At 31.6% G+C, this 22,069-nt stretch overlaps 1 protein-coding gene across 7 annotated transcripts; it reads left to right on the top strand.

Moving 5' to 3' along the window:
• The first annotated feature begins 12,350 nt into the window (after positions 1-12,350).
• On the top strand, positions 12,351-18,043 carry LOC122294227 (calcium-dependent protein kinase 1-like). Of its 7 annotated transcripts, XM_043102805.1 has the most exons (10): positions 12,351-12,559; positions 12,748-12,790; positions 12,886-12,929; positions 13,075-13,973; positions 14,639-14,782; positions 14,944-15,096; positions 15,927-16,042; positions 16,226-16,393; positions 16,943-17,167; positions 17,694-18,043. In XM_043102805.1, exons 4-10 carry the CDS (start codon positions 13,178-13,180, stop codon positions 17,805-17,807), a joined length of 1,716 nt encoding a protein of 571 aa, XP_042958739.1. In that variant the 5' UTR covers positions 12,351-12,559; positions 12,748-12,790; positions 12,886-12,929; positions 13,075-13,177; the 3' UTR covers positions 17,808-18,043. The 7 variants fall into 7 exon arrangements, with proteins under 7 accessions (XP_042958739.1, XP_042958741.1, XP_042958738.1 ...); XM_043102807.1 differs by lacking the exon at positions 12,748-12,790 and having other exon boundaries at positions 12,890-12,929; XM_043102804.1 differs by lacking the exon at positions 12,748-12,790.
• The last annotated feature ends 4,026 nt before the right edge of the window (positions 18,044-22,069 follow it).

Here is a 22,069-nt window from a genome sequence, read left to right as displayed (position 1 = left end):
ATTTAATAATTAAATAAATAATTATTAGTAAAGTTGTATATATATATATTTTTTTATAATTAAGGAAGTTAAAAAATGTTGAAAAAAATAAAAGAAAAAAGAAAAATATAAAATACACAAACGAGCATGCCAGTAATAAGTGTTGGGTGGCCGCTGGCCGGCTAGCAGTACCCTATAAAGTAAAAAAAAATGCACAATTTGCTATTTTTCAGCGGGGATGTTAGGAAAGAATTATCATTTATCGTCCCATCTCATTTTTTTTTTTTAAATATCACTTAAATATAAATATTTTTAAATAAATTATCATAATTTTTTCAAACTTTTAAATAAAAAACAATTCAATTTTTTCAAATACAAAATAATAATAATAATAATAATTATTATTATAACATTCTCTTAATTTTATTATATTATATTTTTATTCAACTTTTTTTTTTCAAAATGTTGCCCAGATGACTAACACAAGAGGGGGGGTGAATTGAGTTGTATTAAAAAAAATAACAATTATAAATCAAATATATAATATAAAATATAAACAAAATATGAAATAACAATAAATATAAAGAGTAAGGGTAAGAGAGAAGCAAACTCAGTATGTTAACGAGGTTCGGCCCCACTGCCTACGTCCTCGCCTCAAGCTACCCCTTGAGGATTCCCAAATTCACTATTCAACCTCCTTCAGGTGGAGATAGAAACCTATTACACCTTTGAACAACACCGCTACAAAGGATCCGTGTAGAACACCCTCTACACTTGCAATCACCTTACACGTGGTGATTCAACTATTCCCTGTGTAGAATACTTTCTACACACACAAGGGTTATACACACCCTTTTTCTGATACAAAAGCTGATAGTGGGTAGGTTATCAGAAAACACTCCTCAACGAGTGAAATAAGAACAATACAGCGCAAGTTATATCTCTCAAAATGAACAAGGATTAAGGCTCAATGTTTAGAGAAGAGAGAATGAAAGCTTTGAATGAATGTTGTATGCTCTTGGTGTTGTAAATGTGAAGCTCTCAAATGATCTATTTATAGGCATATGAGACTTCATATTCAAATTTAAAAAGATTCACATGTCAAAGACAACATCATTCACTTTTTCAAAAAATTCAAATAAAAGGTTCTCTTTTTTTAATTGTCAAAGACAACATCATTCACTTTTTCAAAAAAATCAAACCTAATCTTTTACTTTTGGCATATGACAAAATGAGCACACTTTCATTTTCAAAAAATTCAAACCTAATCTTTTACTTTTTGTATAAGTCTAAAAAAGCATCAATCACTTTTGAAAATATTCAAATAAAACATGCACATGTGAAAGATGACAATCAATCATCTTTAATATTTTCAAAGTTCAACCCTTTAATCAAGGCATGCACATGCAAAAGATGACAATCAATCATCTTTCAAAATTTTCAAATTTAATTTTCAAAAATATTCATGCACATGTGGAAAATGTATTTTAATGCTTTATGATAAAATATTAATTTTGAGCATTAATCCTAATTTCGAATTTTGAAGAGATTTACAACATTACTCTATAATTTTAATGTGAACTTGTTCTCTTCTTGCTCATGCTTGTTTCCTTGATGTGCTTGACTCCATTGTGTAGACAACTTGAGCTTGAGACTTCTTTATTCTTTGAATTCATTTGTTATCATCAAAATCCATGTGTAGATTTATAATCACATGAAACTTGAAACCTTGAGTTCAACAATCTCCCACTTTTTGATGATGACAAATATTTGATAGAACTTGAAACCTATATTAATACTTAAGCTCCCCCTGAAAATATGCGTTAGTTTTTCAAGCAAAAGTATAAATATAATTCCAAGCATATATAACAAGTTTAGCAATTTAAACAATGTTAATGTTCTAGTCTAACACTTCTCCCCCTTTTGGCATCATTAAAAAGGATCCACAACAAGTAAATGGACTGAAGAAAACGATGCGTTTAATAGTCACTGTAGATAGTTGAAAAATGGAGCCGTCCGTGACCCGACAAGTGCTGCAAAGCCTCGAGGCCTAACTCTATGAATTTAATACGGCTAAAGATTTAAACAATCGCCTGATGTTGTTGACAAACGGGATTGAAGGCTCCGAGTTTCTATAAAAAAATGATCATTTTCATCTATCGGATGCCAAAAAAAAATAATCACTTCTTGACCTGAGTTCTGTTTTTCCACAACGATAGAATGGCTGAGCAATTCTCTTCCACTAATGTTCCAGACTTGAATCAGGAACCCTTGACGCATCAATCATCAATCTTCTCTCCCGAGGCCGTCAATACCATGATAGGAGCAGTGAACCGTTTTTCTAGTAAGGCTGATTCTGAGATTATTGCAGAATCAAGAATGCTCAGTAATCAATATGCTGCCTCTGTTACGATCATGTCTCGAAGGTTAATGGCGAGGGTGAGTGAGATTGATCATCTTAACATGCAAATATCTGAGTTACGACAGAAGCTTGCTAATAAGGATAGTGAGAATAAAAGGCTAAAGCAAGAAAACCAAGAGTTGAAAAAATTTGCAGATTGGTATGCTCATGATCTGCAACCACGAATAGAAGAGCTGGAACGAGAAAGGGTTCAGATACAAGGTCAACATCGGCAGATAACAGCAGAGGTTCATCGTTTACTAGAAAAATAGGGACAATCTACTGTTAATCTCGCTGGCTTAGTAAGAAAACTTTTGACAATGTGTGTCCAGCATATCTTGTATTTCTTTTGACTAAATAAGATTTGAAGAGAAAATAGTTTGTCTTATTCTTTATGCTATATCTATAAAATCAGTCCTGAAGTTCATCTAATCCGCATCAAGTTTTCATCTTATCTCTATAACTCATCTGCATTCCTTCAGCATTCTCGTTTTAAGCCTTCTATTCTTTTCTCAATGGCTCATTCTTCTAACATTTCTCTAGATCCATCCATGAGGCATTCTGCATCTCAACCTCCTGTTCTTTCTGCAGCTACCATTGGTGCCATGTTGCAGCAAGAAAATAATAATCTGACTAATAAGTCAGATTCTGATGCTATTTATGACTTGGTGAGTCTTGGGACTCGCTACTCTTCCTCTATTGTGGCTTTTTCTCAGCGGCTACAAGCCAAAAATCACGAAGTTGAAAAGCTCAAAGAACAAATTGTTGTACTTCAACAAATTGTTCAAGAGTCTCACACAAGGGAAGGAATCATTCGGCAGAAGAATAAACAGTTGAAATCTTTATTAGATTCTTCATTCCGCTTGCCGGTTCCCATGAATAAGAATGACATGATATTGTATGAAGAGAATGAGCGTCTCAAACATGAGGCTAAGAATCTCAAATTTATGTAAAAGTATTAAAAAAAATCTATCTCTATTTTTATTGACTCTGGTCTATCTTTTAAGAGATATTCATAGCATGCATCATACCTATTTCTCTTCTGATCATACATAATCTATCTTCTGGTAAAGGTTTTGTGAAAATATCTGCTAACTGATCGTGTGTGTTTGTGAACTCTAACATTATATCACCTTTTTGCACATGATCTCGAAGAAAATGATACCTTATTTCAATATGCTTAGTTCTAGAATGTTGTATTGGGTTTTTTGAAAGATTTATAGCACTTGTATTATCACATTTGATTGGAATGTGATTATACATGAGTTTAAAATCTTCAAGTTGTTGCTTCATGTAGAGAACTTGAGCACAACAACTACCCGCAGCAACATATTCTGCCTCAGCAGTAGATAGTGCAACAGAATTTTGTTTTTTACTAAACCAGGAAACTAATGCATGACCTAAGAAATGACATGCTCCACTAGTGCTTTTTCGATCTATTTTACAGCCAGCATAATCTGCATCTGTGTAGCTGATTAGATCGAAAGATGTGTGCTTAGGGTACCATAACCCTAGGTTAATTGTACCACTAAGATATCTAAGAATGCGCTTAACTGCAATTAAATGTGATTCTTTTGGAGATGATTGAAAACGTGCACATAAGCACACACTAAACATAATATCTGGTCTACTGGCTGTTAAATATAATAAGCTACCAATCATACCTCGATATATCTTCGAGTCAACTGGCTTACCGTATTCATCTTTATCAAGTTTAGTTGATGGGCTCATTGGTGTTCCAATTTCCTTAGCATTTTCCATCCCAAACTTCTTCAGTAATTCCTTAATATATTTTGATTGATTGATGAATGTCCCACTTTATGCTTGCTTAATTTGCAATCCGAGAAAGAATGTAAGTTCACCCATCATGCTCATCTCAAATTCTTCCTGCATAGTCTTAGCAAAAACTTGACACATATTTTCATTAGTAGCACCGAATATTATATCATCAACATAAATCTGAATCAAAAGAATATCATCATTTTCATATTTAATGAAAAGAGTTGTGTCGATTTTTCCTCTTGAAAAACCTTTTTCAATCAAGAAACCACTGAGTCTCTCGTACCAAGCTCTAGGAGCTTGTTTAAGTCCATATAGTGCTTTTGTGAGTTTGAAAACATGATTTGGGGAAATATGATTTTCAAAACCTGGAGGTTGCTCAACATATACCTCTTCATTTATAAAACCATTTAAGAAAGCACTTTTAACATCCATTTGAAAAAATTTGAAATCTTTATAACAAGCATATGCAAGTAGCATTCGAATAGCTTCTAATCTTGCGACAGGTGCATATGTCTCATCATAATCGATTCCTTCTTCTTGATTAAAACCTTGGGCTACAAGTCGAGCCTTATTTCTAGTAATGACTCCAGACTCATCTTTCTTGTTTCTAAAAACCCATTTTGTTCCAATAATAGTATAATTTTTGGGTCTAGGAACAAGTGTCCAAACATCATTTCTTTCAAATTGATTCAACTCTTCTTGCATAGCTAGAATCCAAGATTCATCAAGAAGTGCGTCATCAATATTTTTGGGTTCAATTTGAGATAGAAAAGCAGTATGATTACAAATATTTCTAAGAGATGATCGAGTACTTACACCTTGTGAAGGTTCTCCCAAAATTTGTTCCACTGGATGATCTTTCACAAATTTCCACTGTTTGGTTGCATCTTATATTAAATTTTGATGATCTTTCCTGATGGCTCCATGTTGAACTTCCTCTATTGCTTTCTCTTTGTTGAGATTGAGACTTTCTGTGTTATTTATACCTTCTGTTTCTTCATCAATAGATTTCTTGGAGAGTGGAGAATTAGATTCATCAAATACTACATGCATAGATTCTTGTACAGTTAAAGTCTTTTTGTTGAATACTCTATAAGCTTTACTATTAGTAGAATACCCGAGAAAAATACCTTCATCAGATTTTGCATCAAACTTGCCTAAATTATCTCTGTCATTCAAAATAAAACATTTGCATCCAAATACATGAAAGTAACCAATGTTGGGCTTTTTCTCATTCCAAAGCTCATAGGGGGTTTTATCTAATTTAGACCTTAACATAACTCTATTTATAACATAACATGCAGTACTTACCGCTTCGGCCCAAAAATAACTAGGCAAGTTGTTCTCATTGAGCATTGTTCTTGCCATCTCTTGAAGAGATCTATTTTTCCTCTCTACTACCCCATTTTGTTGAGGAGTTCGAGGAGCAGAAAAATTATGAATAAAACCGTTTTCATCACAAAATGTTTCAATATTTTTATTAACAAACTCTTTTCCCCTATCACTTCGGATACTTGAAATAGTATAGCCCTTTTCATTTTGAATTCTCTTGCATAACTTCGTAAAAGCATTATGTGCCTCATCTTTATGAGCAAGAAAGATGACCCAAGTATATCTAGAGAAATCATCAACAATAACAAATGCATAATATTTTCCTCCTAGACTTGCAACTCTATTTGGTCCAAAAAGATCCATGTGTATCAGTTGCAATGGTCTAGTAGTGGAAATATGTTTCTTAGTTTTAAAAGAAGTTTTTGTTTGTTTACCAAATTGACATGCATCACAAATTTTGTCTTTAAGAAAATATGTTTTTGGTAAACCTCTCACAAGATCATTTTTTGAAAGTTTGGAAATAAGTTCCATGTTGGCATGACCTAATCTTCTATGCCATAACCAACTAGTTTCATTTTGAGCTGACAAGCAAATAGCATCTTGTGAGGTAATTTCTTCAAAATCAATTGTATAAACATTATTGTTTCTAAAAGCAATAAAACAAATATTACAATCATGATCATTCAAAATAATGCATTTATCCATTTTAAAAGTAACTGTAAATCCTTTATCACATAATTGACTTATGCTCAAAAGATTATGTTTTAAACCTTCAACAAGTAGAACATCTTCAATTATGAGAGAAGATTCATTACCAATTTTACCTATTCCCACGATCTTCCCTTTCGAGTTGTCTCTAAATGTCACGTGTCCTTCTTCTTTAGATCTAAGATCAAAGAACTTAGTCTTATCTCCCGTCATGTGTCTTGAACATCCACTATCTAAAAACCACTTATTTTTGCTTGTGGATGACTTCATGCATACCTATAAAAACAATTAAAATGATTTTTCTTGGTACCCAAGTTTTTTGGGTCCTTTATTTATTAGTATTAGAAGAAACAAGATTTTTAGGTACCCATATGGCCCTAATAGTCATTGTATGATTTCTTCTAATAGGACAAGTATGATAATTATGACCATTTCTATTACAAAAATTACAAATAACATGTGACATATATGAAAAACTTGAATGATTATAATAATATCCTTTTTTGACAAAATTATTTTTATGAAAAGAATTTTGAATATTAGTCTTTGAGGTAGAATGATTATCAAAGAAATTTTTATAAGGTTTGTATTTTTGTTTTGGCATATATCCCAAACCTGCCTTGTCAAAAATACATCTTTGACTACCAAGAAGTTTTTCAAAATTTCTTTTTCCATTCGTAAAGTTTTCAACAATATTTTCTAAATCGGTTTTCTTCTTATTCAATTCAAGATTTTCATCTTTCAAAATGATACTTTCTTTTCTTAAAATTTCAATTTCGTTTGTTAAAGAAGAATTTTTCTTTTTCAAAGCAGTATACTTGATACCCAATTTTTCAAATTCCTCATAAATCTCTTCTAAAACATTTTGTAATTTTTCATATGAAGGATTTTCAATATTATCAAGATTTGTTACCTCAATGTCATCTTTAGCCATAAGACAAAGATTTGCTGATTCTTCATTGCTTGCTTCACTATCTGAGCTACTTGAATCATCATCCCATGTAACTTTCATTGCTTTCTTGCCCTTGTTTCGATCTTTCTTTAGCAGAGGACAATCTGGCTTGATATGACCAGGTTTATTGCATTTATAACAAATTAAAGTGTCGTTTTTACCTGAATCTTTCTTGGAAAACTTTTTGAAAGATTTCCTCGGAGGAGTTCTATTTTTCTTCAAGAACCTCTGAATTCTTCTTGTTATCATCGCAACTTCTTCATCTTTATCGTCATTTTCCTCATCTTCATCACTTTCACTTTCATGAGGAACAACTTTAAGTGCTAAGCTCTTCTTTGGCTTTCCTTCTTCTTCTCCTCTTTTCAATGTGTACTCATGGGTGATAAGTGACCCGATGAGTTCATTGACTTCGAGCTTCTTGAGGTCTCTAGTTTCAAGAATCGCTGTAACTTTTGATTCCCAACGTTTTGGTAAAGAGTTGAGAATTTTTCTTACTATCTCCACCTTGGAATAAACTTTGCCAAGAGCTGTCAAGCTGTTTATGATGTTAGTAAAACGAGTGTGCATACTAGAAATAGATTCATCATCATTCATCTTAAACATTTCATATTCATGAGTAAGAATATAAATTTTTGATTCCTTGACTTGCGAAGTTCCTTCATAAGTTACTTCCAAGTTATCCCAAATTTCCTTTGCCGTAGCGCAATTCATTATTCTATTAAACTCATTTCCATTAAGAGCATTATATAATAAATTCATAGCAGTTAAATTTAAAGTATAAAGTCTATCGTCTTCACGATCAAACTCTTCTTCTTCTTTTTTGACCTTTACTCCACCAACCACTTTTGTTGGAATATAAGGTCCATTTACAATACATTTCCATATTTCTCTACCTTGAGCTTGAAGAAATATTCTCATTCTAACTTTCCAGAATGAGTAATTATCTCCACAAAAGAGTGGAGGCCGACTACTAGATTGACCTTCACCAAATGAAGCTGTAATGTTAGCCATAAGATCTTAACTCAAAAGATAGTTAATCTTATAATAGAGCTCTTAGCTCTGATACCAATTGTTGCCCAGATGACTAACACAAGAGGGGGGGTGAATTGAGTTGTATTAAAAAAAATAACAATTATAAATCAAATATATAATATAAAATATAAACAAAATATGAAATAACAATAAATATAAAGAGTAAGGGTAAGAGAGAAGCAAACTCAGTATGTTAACGAGGTTCGGCCCCACTGCCTACGTCCTCGCCTCAAGCTACCCCTTGAGGATTCCCAAATTCACTATTCAACCTCCTTCAGGTGGAGATAGAAACCTATTACACCTTTGAACAACACCGCTACAAAGGATCCGTGTAGAACACCCTCTACACTTGCAATCACCTTACACGTGGTGATTCAACTATTCCCTGTGTAGAATACTTTCTACACACACAAGGGTTATACACACCCTTTTTCTGATACAAAAGCTGATAGTGGGTAGGTTATCAGAAAACACTCCTCAACGAGTGAAATAAGAACAATACAGCGCAAGCTATATCTCTCAAAATGAACAAGGATTAAGGCTCAATGTTTAGAGAAGAGAGAATGAAAGCTTTGAATGAATGTTGTATGCTCTTGGTGTTGTAAATGTGAAGCTCTCAAATGATCTATTTATAGGCATATGAGACTTCATATTCAAATTTAAAAAGATTCACATGTCAAAGACAACATCATTCACTTTTTCAAAAAATTCAAATAAAAGGTTCTCTTTTTTTAATTGTCAAAGACAACATCATTCACTTTTTCAAAAAAATCAAACCTAATCTTTTACTTTTGGCATATGACAAAATGAGCACACTTTCATTTTCAAAAAATTCAAACCTAATCTTTTACTTTTTGTATAAGTCTAAAAAAACATCAATCACTTTTGAAAATATTCAAATAAAACATGCACATGTGAAAGATGACAATCAATCATCTTTAATATTTTCAAAGTTCAACCCTTTAATCAAGGCATGCACATGCAAAAGATGACAATCAATCATCTTTCAAAATTTTCAAATTTAATTTTCAAAAATATTCATGCACATGTGGAAAATGTATTTTAATGCTTTATGATAAAATATTAATTTTGAGTATTAATCCTAATTTTGAATTTTGAAGAGATTTACAACATTACTCTATAATTTTAATGTGAACTTGTTCTCTTCTTGCTCATGCTTGTTTCCTTGATGTGCTTGACTCCATTGTGTAGACAACTTGAGCTTGAGACTTCTTTATTCTTTGAATTCATTTGTTATCATCAAAATCCATGTGTAGATTTATAATCACATGAAACTTGAAACCTTGAGTTCAACACAAAACTCAAAAAATACTTAACCAAACTATCTCACTATTATTCACAAACTATCTTATAACTTTTCACAGAATTTTAATCTTATCTCACTCCTTTAGCATCTCCTAAATCGGTATATGTGCTATATTATTACACTTCCGGGACATTGTTAATGGATTATGCATATATAAATAACAATTTTGATGAATGTAAGATGAATTTAGATTTTGACTATTCTATTTATATAAATCTTCACATTGGAATATCTATTTTTTCATTTTATAACATAAAATATTATAAAATGAATTTGATTTTGGCTATTTACATCAAATATCTACATTAGATTATACATTTATTTATTATATAATAATAAGTAATTAATAATTTAAAAAATATTTATTTTTTAATTATTAATTTATTTTCTTTTATCATATTTTAATTATGAAATATTAATTTATTTTATTTTATTTTATCATATTTTGCTATTTAATTTAAAGAAACTGACGGAAGTTTGTGGGTGTAGATAAAGAGAGGAGAGATAGTGTTATAAAAAAATAAAAAAATAAGTATTTGATTATGTATAATATCTATCAAATTTGGTTTTAACTTTGAATTTATTGTAGCTAAAAGCTACTGTGGTAATGGTACCCTTACTCCAAAGAATAATAATAGCCTTATCACTATTCTACTACTCTTCTATCACTTTTTTTAATATTTTAAGTTTTTAAAAATTTTTCTTTTACTTAATGATTAACCAAATGAATATTACTAAAATTATATATTTTTAAATTTTTTTAATGATTAAATATATTAAAAAATATTTAAAAGAAAATAAAGACAAAATAAATAAACTACAAGTAATAAAATAATGATAAAAGAGTGGTAAATCTATTATTATCCTCAGAATAATTAGAATTTAGCTACAGTGACTTCCAAAACTATTTTCAAATTTAAATATGACTGTAAATGCATCAAACAGGCTAATTTTTAAATGCTCTTAAATGCTAATTTTTAAAACAGGCTAAAACATGTTGTTGTGTAATTAGTGTGTGAGACTAATAAGAGCACTAGTATTAGTTTTTCTATATGCATATTTAAAATTATATCTTTTGAATATTAATTTTACATATAAAGAAAAATTTCTACATTGGATTATGTATTTTTTAACTAAATAATAAAAAAATATTTTTATTTTTTATTTTTTCTTAAATTTATTATTTTTATATATTTTATAATTAGTACAATATGCTCAAAAATAACAATTCCATATATCTAAATATTATCAATTTTATATATAAAAATGAACAATTTTATCAATAAATATTAATATATACTAAAAAACACTTTGTTTCATCAACTTAATAGAAATTTTATATATCAAAATCATCTTCATACAAATTTCACAAAGTTAATTTTAATAAGAGAGAAAATCAATAAAATAATATTTGAAGAGTAAATGATACTTCTTCAAATTTAAATAAATATTATTTATAACTATGCAAAATTTTGAATATATATAATTTAATATAAACTAATTTAAAAAAATATTATGTAAATATAAGATAAATATAAAGATATATAAATCACTACCAATGCTCCTAGTGTTACCCAAACCTCACGTGAGTCGTACATGCCGTCACAATTCCGAAACTTCAACGACAATACGAGCGGCCCCTTCAGTGACGGAATATGGGGCCGGACTGGTTCATTGTTTATTTCTTTTTTGTTTTATCCAGTCTCTACGAGTACCGTCTTGTATTTGCGTCTCTCTCTCTCTCTCTCTCTCTCTCTCTCAAAGAGAAACTAGGAAGTGGGTAAGTGAATTGATTGATGAGCATTGAATAAACTGAGCTAGTATTAATTGTAAAAGAATAAAAATCAGCTACTATACTTAACAAAACAATTTCTTGTGAAAAGGCCAATGCTTTTTCACCATACAAATATACAGTCGTTTAGATTAAGAAATATTTTTAATTTATTTTATTTTATTATTATAATTTTTTAAAAATTTTATATAAAATATAATAAATAATTTAATTTTTTTAAATATTAAAATAAAAATAATATTTTATTTAACTTTCATCTAAAATCATCTTATCTCATCTTATTATCTAAACTGCATCTAAATTTGTCATTAAAAGTAATTGCTAGGATTTTAAGAAGTCAAACAAAAATAACTAATCGTTCCCTCTAATCTCTTCTATTTTATAAAGTATTTTGATGGTCACGAGGAGGATATGTTATACTTAAAAACCATTTTATAGTAAAACACATAAATCAATAAAATAAAAACTAAAACCTATGCACCCAAAATGCTATTTTTTGTTTTTATTGGAGCCAAGTTTACAATCTAATAACAAACAAAAATAAAAAGTGAGATCAAAGGACATTTTTCTATAATTGAGAAGTGCTATAACTAAAAAGAGATTTTATAAAAATAAATTTATAATTAACATAATTTTATATAATATATTAGATTTATTTTTTAATAAAAATATTTTTAAAATTTAACATATCACATTAAATTATGTTAATTTGTAAATTTAATTTTGTAAAATTTTTTTGTAATTAAAATATTTTTCTTATTTACAATACTGATATTTTAGAATCTCTACATCATATATTATTTACGTGTCATAATTTAATTTAAAAAAGAAATTTTAAAATTTGAATAGTTTAAATTAAATTTTACCATTTAAATAATATAAATTATAAATAATAGAATAATTTTCTTTAATATTTAAATATTTAGCACATCATATCAATTTTTTTTCTTTTTAATTAACACTTCGATTTCTCATGACTCATGCCACATAGACCGACCAATTTGGAGGACCATTTTATCCCAACAATTAAAGGTAAGGAATAGAAGATTTCTATGTCAATACGACAGTCGGCCGAAGATCCCGGTGATTGTAAGTACACCGTCCCAACGCGTTTACAGGTTCGAGTATAAATCACCCTTCTTCAGCAACCATGTAGATTTAAACAGGGCCTGCTCTTGCGTGCAGACACACCCACTTAAGGCCGCCATTTCTTTTCTTCTCCAATATCCGTTTCAGAGACCTGGTAAACCAGAGGTTCTCACTTGACACAGACCTTTTCGACTTTGTTTACCTTTTCCTTAGTTTTATGTTTTTTATTTTTGTTTCACTTGGGAGTTCTATTTTTTTGTTGGAATTCTTCAATTTTGACGAGCTTTGAGTTTTTCGTAGAAGTTTCCTGGTTTGTTTGATTACTGACCGGTTCTGAGGTCCAATAATTTTAGGGGCTTTTCTTCTATTGATGGATTTCATTTTGCATCAAGAAAGGTTCTGACTTCTTTTGGGTATCCTTAGTTGTTTGTATTTGTTGAACTAATCTTACTGTTAGATCATTTGTGCAATTTATTAACATCTTTCCATAGATAGGAATCGGCAACTGCTAGAGACGAAGAATTCTCAAGAGTTGGTGAGAAATGCTTCCATGATTTGATCTGTTTCTCTGTTGGTGCTGATTCATACTGTTCACATCACATGCTAGAGTTCAAGATTCGATTTTGTTATCTTTGTCAAGTTCAGAGCAAAACACGGGTCTGAATTCATATTTCACTCAGGTTGTGACGATCAGATCTCCCATGTTTTGTGTTAACATGTTCAGTGGGATTAGATCTTGGTGTTGAAAGTTGGGTGTATTGAAACAAATCAGTCGAGGGCTACATGGGGAATACTTGTGTTGGACCGAGCATTTCTAGTAATGGTCTCGTCCAATCAGTTTATGCCGCAATGTGGCGGACACGGACGCCTGATGACTCGGTTTCGTCTCATACCAATGGAGAAACAGTCAATGAGCAAACACATAATCAGCCCGGATCGCCTCTGCCGGTCCAAAACAAACCCCCAGAACAAGTGACAATTCCAAAACCAGAAACTAAATCGGAACCAGTGCAACCCACAAAAGGCAAGAAGAACCCTTATATGAAGAGGGTGGCTAGTGCAGGGCTTCGTGCCGAGGTGTTAAAAATGAAAAATGGAAATCTTAAGGAATTTTTCAGTCTGGGGAAGAAACTAGGACAAGGGCAGTTCGGGACAACATTTCTATGTGTGGAGCAGGCAACGGGGGAAAAATATGCATGCAAATCTATTGCAAAGAGGAAGTTGATAACAGACGAAGATGTTGAGGATGTGAGAAGGGAAATTCAGATAATGCACCATCTGAAGGGGCATCCAAACGTTATATCTATTAAAGGAGCTTATGAAGATAAAGTGGCGGTTCATGTTGTGATGGAACTATGTGCAGGAGGCGAGCTTTTCGATAGGATTATTAAGCGTGGGCACTATACAGAAAGAAAGGCAGCTGCACTTACTAGAACTATAGTTGGGGTTGTAGAAGCTTGTCATTCACTGGGAGTGATGCATCGTGACCTTAAGCCTGAGAATTTTCTCTTTGTCAACAATCAGGAGGATTCACTTGTCAAAACCATCGACTTTGGCCTATCAATATTCTTCAAACCAGGTATATTCTGGCGGTTGTCTTTCTTTTGGAAATTATTCAAATTGCTGCATTGGTGTTTTTCTGAAGTTGACAGCTGGGTAAGATTGCTCTAGTTGATGACATGATGGTATTGTATAAATTATCGCTATATGCTTTCTGTGTAATGTAATCGAATGTATATATTTGGAAAAAGAGTATTTTCAACTATTCTTTTGTCATTAATGGAGTTATGCTTCAATATTGTGCTGGCTTCAATACTTTAGATTCATATATTCTGTGGGATATGACAGTTCATGGACTGCAAAACAATGGACTTTATTTTGACTAAATCTAATTTTAATTTTAGATTAAATTCGGTCAATTCTAGACGAAGTTTATGGACAATGATGGTTCTAGATTTTGTTTCCTCTTTGTGCTAGGCTTATCACCTAAAAGTAGATTCTAAGTTGGAATTTCAGAATCTTAATAGAACACGTTCAAATTATGATGCATTAAATAAGATATGCAATGATACTGCTTACTTGCAGGTACAAGCATGTTTTCAGCAACAACAACTTTTTTTCTCAAATTATTGTTTAATTTGTGGTTGAATGTGTAGCTACTTATTGGCTTGATTGTTCCACCACTCCTTCCTCTGTTTCTTTGAGACTTCCTAATAAGAAATCAATGGTTTTGTACCCTTCTAGGTGAAGAATTTTCTGATGTGGTTGGCAGCCCATATTATGTTGCACCAGAAGTTCTACGAAAACGTTATGGTCCAGAAGCTGATGTTTGGAGTGCTGGAGTGATTCTTTACATTCTATTATGTGGAGTGCCTCCCTTTTGGGCCGGTAAGAATTTTGGAATTTACTTGTTCTTGAATTTTTTTTTATGAAACTTGTCCTTGAGACTTCACGCTATGGTGTCTGTGTATGTCTAAGTATGTTCCATATTTTGGTTTATTGTTTCCTTTTCACTGACATTGTTTTCCATTCTCGCCATGATCTTGTAGAATCTGAGCAAGGGATATTCGAACAGGTCCTGCATGGTGATCTTGACTTCTCATCTGACCCATGGCCTAGTATCACCGACAGTGCAAAGGATTTAGTGAAGAGAATGCTTGTTCGAGATCCTAAAAGACGTCTAACTGCACATGAAGTTTTGTGTGAGTCTTTTTTTGGCAGGACCTATTTCTATTGGAATACATTTGCCTTTGAGTCTCTGAAAATCACCTTGATTGGTTTGATATCTGAGATCACAATTTTGTTCATTTTTTGCACCAAAAGTAACCTTGAAATCTAACAATTTTCTAACAATTTTCTTGGCCTGTCACTGCTGCACTGGATTTTAGTGAAGTGTTGAACTAGAATAATGGCAAATGCAGTTCTAATGGCTGAATTATTTTTCTATAATGTTTCCCTTAACATTTTTTCTCGTGAGCTGTGATGAATATATACTAAAATTGCATTGAAGGAATGATGAGAGTTCCCTTGATGCTGTTGTAATGTTGGTTTTTATATTTTGATTGATTACAAAAGTAATCCCACAAACTGGTGTGGCTAGATATGGTTTGTCAGATTGTAAAGTTGTTTTTATTGTAAAGCATATTTGACAGATCACATGAAGCCATGTCAGTTTGTGAGATTACTTTTGTGTAATCTCTTTGTGGCATTAGCACTCCTCTTTTCAAAATATTGATAGAGAATTACTATTGATTTGTTTTGATGTCTTTTAAGGTCTGTTTTAGATCATTAAATTGCTGAACCCTTGTAAAGGTTATTGAGGTGATTAACCCTGGTTTATTGGTTACTTGATTTGCAATTGGAATATATGCTTCTGTTTATTCAAAATTCTTCAGAATGACAAAATCATCTGCTTCTGCCTTTTGTCTCGAATCATTGTATTCTTTGTGCATATATACATCCTATGATCTTTATGTAGGTTTTGGTCAGGTCTTTCTTTCAGTAGCTAATCTATGGTTCAAATTCCTGTCAGGTCATCCTTGGGTTCAAGTTGATGGAGTTGCTCCTGACAAGCCTCTTGATTCTGCAGTTTTAAGTCGCTTGAAGCAATTTTCTGCCATGAACAAGTTCAAGAAATTGGCTCTTAGAGTAAGTGTCCGTGGAAAAGCTGAAGGCTTTTGTATATAAGATCATTGAATAGCTCAATCAGTAGCCTTGCCACATAAACTGATGTACTCAGATGCAACTTGGTACATAATACAGATTGAATATATTGTTTGATTTTCTGTTAGAGAGAATGACATTTTTCCTCTTTATCTTTGTTCTCTGCAGGTCATTGCAGAGAGCTTATCTGAAGAAGAGATAGCTGGTCTAAAAGAGATGTTTAAGATGATTGATGCGGATAATAGTGGTCAAATCACTTTTGAAGAACTTAAGGCTGGCATGAAAAGAGTAGGGGCTAATCTTAAGGAGTCTGAAATTTATGATCTAATGCAGGCGGTAAGTATTAGATTAATTTGGATCCAAGTATTAGAGCTACTCCAAGTTGCAATAATTGATATTATGCTAATTGCTGGAAAAAGAAGAAAAAGAGCCTCTGAAGACAAATAGCAGAGTAGTAATGCTTGTATTTGAAATAAACTGCACACGGGATATTCTTACCCCACCCCTGCCAAAACGTAACCTTATGAAAATGAAAATTGATTGATTCTTACCCCCCTAAAGTAATGCCATATTATTCTAATCCTAGCAGGATTTAGCCATTGATGATTGCATTGATTGGGTGAGGGTTACTACTTTGAGGGGGTACAAGCTTCTTTTTCTTTCTATTATTATATATATGTGGGCATCAATATACCATTCTCTGTCCTTCCAAAATATAGTAGATTGCTTGGAAAACCTCCCTAGTCTCATTGCACCAATGGGCCATTGGTAAGAATATGAAAATAGGTTAGAGTGTTTGCGGGAATCCTGTGTTCTGACTTATGACGAGGAAATAACTCTGCATTAAGAATTATTTTTTTAATACAGTTAGTTACTGAATTGCAGGCAGATATAGATAACAGTGGAACCATTGATTACGGGGAGTTCATTGCTGCAACATTGCATCTGAACAAAATCGAGAGAGAAGATCATCTGTTTGCAGCTTTTTCGTACTTCGATAAGGATGGCAGTGGTTATATTACGCCTGATGAGCTTCAAAAAGCTTGTGAGGAGTTTGGCATTGGAGATGTTCGCCTGGAAGAAATTATCCAAGAAGTTGATCAGGACAATGTGAGTATTTTCTTTTATTATGATCCCACATTTATACGAGGCATATAAGACCACTTCTTTGGAACTTTTGACTTAACAAGGCATGGTCTAGTTAGCCTAACCCGGTAACTTGGTAAAACCCAGTTGAGAAAAATTGAAAATCATTTTGTTTGGGCTTGACGAACCCTTTTTTCAGATGAAAACTAGTTGTATTTAAAAAGTTAGGTCATCCTGCCTTGGTGATCAGGCATTTGGAATAGTGGGATGGCTTGAGATATGGACCTTATTGTTAACCGCTAAGGAAAACCAAAAAAATAATTATAAAATTTCAAGTTCATAATTTTCACCTATGGGCCATTTCTCTGCTGCAATGGTTAAAGGTCTTTTCTTAAATTTAAAGCATATAGAGTAAAATAATTAGTTGTACTCAGCCAGCCAGTGGGTCAAGTCTTGCCAAGGTGAAAGAATTCTCTACTCAGTCACACTCCGATGCATTGCATGTGTAATTTTAACATTTTTTTTTCTCGTGTTTCTGTTAATTTTGCAGGATGGACGCATTGATTACAATGAGTTTGTGGCCATGATGCAAACAGGAAATGGTGGTAAGAGGGGCATGGAAAATAGTTTCAGCATTGGGCTTAAAGAAGCTTTAAGACTATAGTTGCATAAGCAGGTGTGAGATTCTTGATTCTTTCTTCTCTGTTTCAATTTCTCAAGGAGCAAAGATTTGTATAGCAGGAGCATAGGTGCCCATCTAAGAAGCACCCTGCCCTTACTTTCATGTACTGTGTGCTGCAGCTACACCAATCTAATTGTATTGCATTCCATGCTGAGGAAAATAACTTGTACTATTATCTTTTCTCTGATATTATGAATCTAACAAGTTGGGAACTTTTTGTTTTCTTTTTCTAAAGTGGTTGATATAAGAAATCACTTAATCGGCAACGTCAGCTGGTATAATTGGCAGCTCTGCTACATACAGTTGTGAATGGGAGTCGGCGTGCAATCGTCTGATGCAAGTGTCCCGTTAGTGTTAATGAGAAATTAAAAAAAAAAAAAAAGAAGAAGAAAATTGAAGAAGAAGCAAGATCAAACGCATTTTCGGCAGAAAAACTCCATTCCAGTTCTCCAAAATCCAAACTTTTTTCTAATTTGGTTCGCAAGCCACTTTCTTCCGGTTCTAATTGGCTTATTACGTAATCTGCAGATCTCTCCTAGTTTGCAAACCCACTTCGCAACTTTCTCCCAAGTTCCAGTTTACAAATACCTCGACCAATTTGCAAATCCGTACACTTTTTTCCCGTTCCAGTTTCGGCAACCATCTCTCCATTTTCTTTGTTTTCCATTGCAGAAAAATATAATATATATATATATATATATATGACAACCATAACCATCTCTCCATAAAAAATATATGACAACCATTGCAGAAAAATAAAATATATAGCAACCATTGCAGAAAAATAAAACTACGGTTATGGAGATGGAGATAGAGAGGACATCTCATGCGCAGGTTGCAAGGTTTGTACCCATCCTCAAATATTCCATCTTTTTCTTTAGACAGTTGTGGGAGATTTGGAAATGCTCAAAAAGATAAGGAGAAGGGGAGAGGGGGCATATACGAGAATTAAAGTGATACCAAATTCTAAGTGGTGAAAGCCTTGATCTTGGGGTATCACTCCCCACAAAGTCCAATGTTCAATATTTCATGGGTGCAAACAATCATTTAGGGCCACATTTTTTTGTAAAAAGCTAGCGATTTAATTAGTTTCATATAGAAAAATTTTCGAAGATGTGGTGCACGAGACCGAGGTATACTGTGCAGGGGTGAGTCTGAAGGGCCCTACTTTAGAGAGGTTTTCTGGAAAAAAAATGTTAAAGGAGAATGGGAGAAGGAGAATATACAAGAATTAAAGTGATGTAGGCTCACAACTGCACCACAGTTGCATAGGGTGATTGTATTTATCTTTTTTCTTATAATTGGAGATTACACATTTGAAATGAAGAATTTTGATCAATCCTGTGGTTAGGATATCTAGGTAGGGTGTGCGAGGAAATTTAAAGAAAAGAAAGTTATAAATAAATTTTACAAAAGTAAATCTACAAATTAAAATTACATCGGATGTGTTAGATATACTTTATAATAAAAATATATTTATAATATAACGTATTATATCAAATCATGTTAGCTTGTAAATTTACTTTTATGATATCACTGGTGTCATTTGGGACCTTGAGTTCTCACTCAAGGGTGCAAATTACTCTCATAATATTGGTCCAGCCCAAATAATGGACTAAAGGCCTACCATAATCTACTATAGTTGATATCCGAATAAACTATTTGATCTCTCCCGATAAGTCATGGTATCAGATCATTCAAATTATTTAGAGATAAATCTCACAAGTAGATAATGCATTGCATGGAAATAATTTAATTACGGTGTTAATCCAATAAATCTTTACGCCTATATATATGGGTAACAGATAACCCTTAGACTACTTTTGATCATATACTTGAACCATTATATATCATTTTTTACTGACTCAAGCATTAGAATGGTTACAGGGAATGGTTACATGTATTCAGTGCTATTGATCTTTGACTTGTAGGTTGACGATCACATACGGTAGTGGAACACGTCCTTTACAAACCTAATAATAAAAACTCAAATAATGTTCAATTGCATTATTATTGCGTATCATGTTCTTATAAGATTATTATATTTGGTATAAAAAATTGATTACTCTTAATTCGAATCTATCTTACAGAACATTCACAAATTAAAATTCAATGTACCAACATATCTCACTCACTCCATTCTACTTTTCGACATTTTAAAGAGGCCATCCACAATCTCATATAAATACCTCACAAAATTTTCTAGAGCAGAGAAAGATGGTAAGAGTTGTGTCTAATTATTTACTAAACTAAAAGTACATATTTAATAGTGAAATAATTTGTATAAGTCCTAAATAGATAAGTCTAATGCAAGCCCTTGTAAAAAAGTAGACTTTATCTTAAAAAAGTATAAAAGAAACTCTTCTTTATTAGTATAACTTGCAAATAGCTTCTATGAGACTTGTCTATTTAGAACTTATACCTTACATTAGTCTATTTAATATATGTGATCAAAGGTGTAGAATTGTATTTATAAAAAAGAACATATATTATAATTCATTATGCCATAAAAAATATTTATCCTTGATATAAATATATATATTATCAAAAATAGGTTTATATTAATAGCTTAATATTAATATTTATGTTTAATATTAAAATTGTATGTTATATTAATTTTAATATTTTGTGTTATAAAATTAAAATTTATATGGTATATCAAATGTTATAACTTATATTAAGATTTATAAAATTAATTTTACAATATATCAAATGTTATATTAATTTTAAGATTATTAGACATAAATAATAAAATTTTAAAATTTGATGTTATATTAATTAGTAATTTAGTATATATTACAATATAAAAATATATATAATATAAAAAATCATATAAAAATATTTTATATATAATAAAAAAAATAAAAAAAACTATATATATATATATATATATGAATTGGTCCGGTGTTATAAAAAGCAAAAACCCAAACCGGACCACTTTTGAACTGATTTTACAAAATTGGAACAGGTATTTGACCAAACCAGTTTTACATTGAACCGAACAAACTGGTCCGGTTCATCGGTTTTCCAGATTTTTTTTTTTTAACCTACTCTTTATGTCGGATGGATTAGTTTTTCATTTCCTTAACACTTTCAAGGGTGTGTTATGCTCCATCCAGACCTTTGAATTATCTTGGCTGGAAGTAACTTTTAAGTTCATTGGATTGTGAAATTTTCCCTTTAAATTATCTTATGCAAACTTACGGAAAGCTTCTTGTTGAGAATCTGTACATTTCTAGGATTCAATTCCTATGTTTTATTTTTCTTTATGACCATATTATGACATACTTCGGTGTACCTTCTTCCATTACAAATTAACCTAAAAAATATATTAAAAAATCATTAAACAGAATCAGGCTGACTCTGGACCTTCAGCCTTATTTTTTTAATCTTCTGTATCTTAGAATAAATTCTTATTTTCTCGTTCTTAGTTTCTTAACGTTTATCCCAAAGAGATTTGGATTTGTTTGAATTATTGTAAATCTCGTGTTATACAAATTATGTGACGTTTGACCAGAAGCAAAGCTGGAAGAAAGGAATAAGCTCCAATTAGGCATGTGTCCAGGTTTCTGTTGTTATCACTCATGTTTGTGTTGCACCTTGAAACTGTCCAGGTTTAATCATCGGGCGTGCTTTTTAGTACAGATTATACTTTTTTATTTTAAATATTTTTTTAAACATATTTAAATATTTTTAAAAGAAAAAAAATAATACATGTACTAATAACCACTTCTTTAATTATCAAGTTAAAATAAATATTAAAAAATAAAATAAAATATATCAACGGTTAAATTGAAGAGACAAATTCAGAAGATTTAATATTATTTTTCTTTTAATAATTAGAGGATGCAATGTGTCTATTTTGATTGTTGGGAGTGTACGTGAAGTGCAAACCCCTAACATTTTAAGGGTACCAAACGTTTTTACCAAGTACTTGTCCACTCATTCTCAACATCATTTTTGTAGCAAGGTTTGTTATTTAATTAGCTTGAAGCTTTCACCATCGTTGCACACAAGGCACGTTCATCCAACTTAAATAAAACAAAGACATCCTTATTCTTAATTCCACCTCGTCTCTCACGCTCTCTCTCTCTCTCTCGGTAATCACCTACAGTACAACTTGGCATGAGACAATCAGAGAAATAAGAAATTAATGGTTTAGTTTTGAAATATGCATTATGTTAATTGAACTAAATTATTTTGATATATTTAATTCCAAATATTTATATATATATATATATATA

The sequence above is a fragment of the Carya illinoinensis genome, chromosome 14 (genome assembly GCF_018687715.1).
Source record: "Carya illinoinensis cultivar Pawnee chromosome 14, C.illinoinensisPawnee_v1, whole genome shotgun sequence".
In the NCBI taxonomy this organism is placed as follows: domain Eukaryota; kingdom Viridiplantae; phylum Streptophyta; class Magnoliopsida; order Fagales; family Juglandaceae; genus Carya; species Carya illinoinensis.
The sequence above is the reverse complement of the archived record's forward strand: the minus strand, read 5'-3'. Positions and strand labels throughout refer to the sequence as shown.

Excerpts from the sequence above, each read along its gene's own strand:
- LOC122294227 (XM_043102806.1), top strand. The coding sequence starts at position 13,178 with ATGGGGAATACTTGTGTTGGACCGAGCATTTCTAGTAATGGTCTCGTC. Across the intron at positions 15,097-15,926 it reads AACTGCACATGAAGTTTTGT|GTCATCCTTGGGTTCAAGTT; the intron begins GTGAGTCTTTTT and ends AATTCCTGTCAG. Across the intron at positions 16,394-16,942 it reads TTTATGATCTAATGCAGGCG|GCAGATATAGATAACAGTGG; the intron begins GTAAGTATTAGA and ends ACTGAATTGCAG.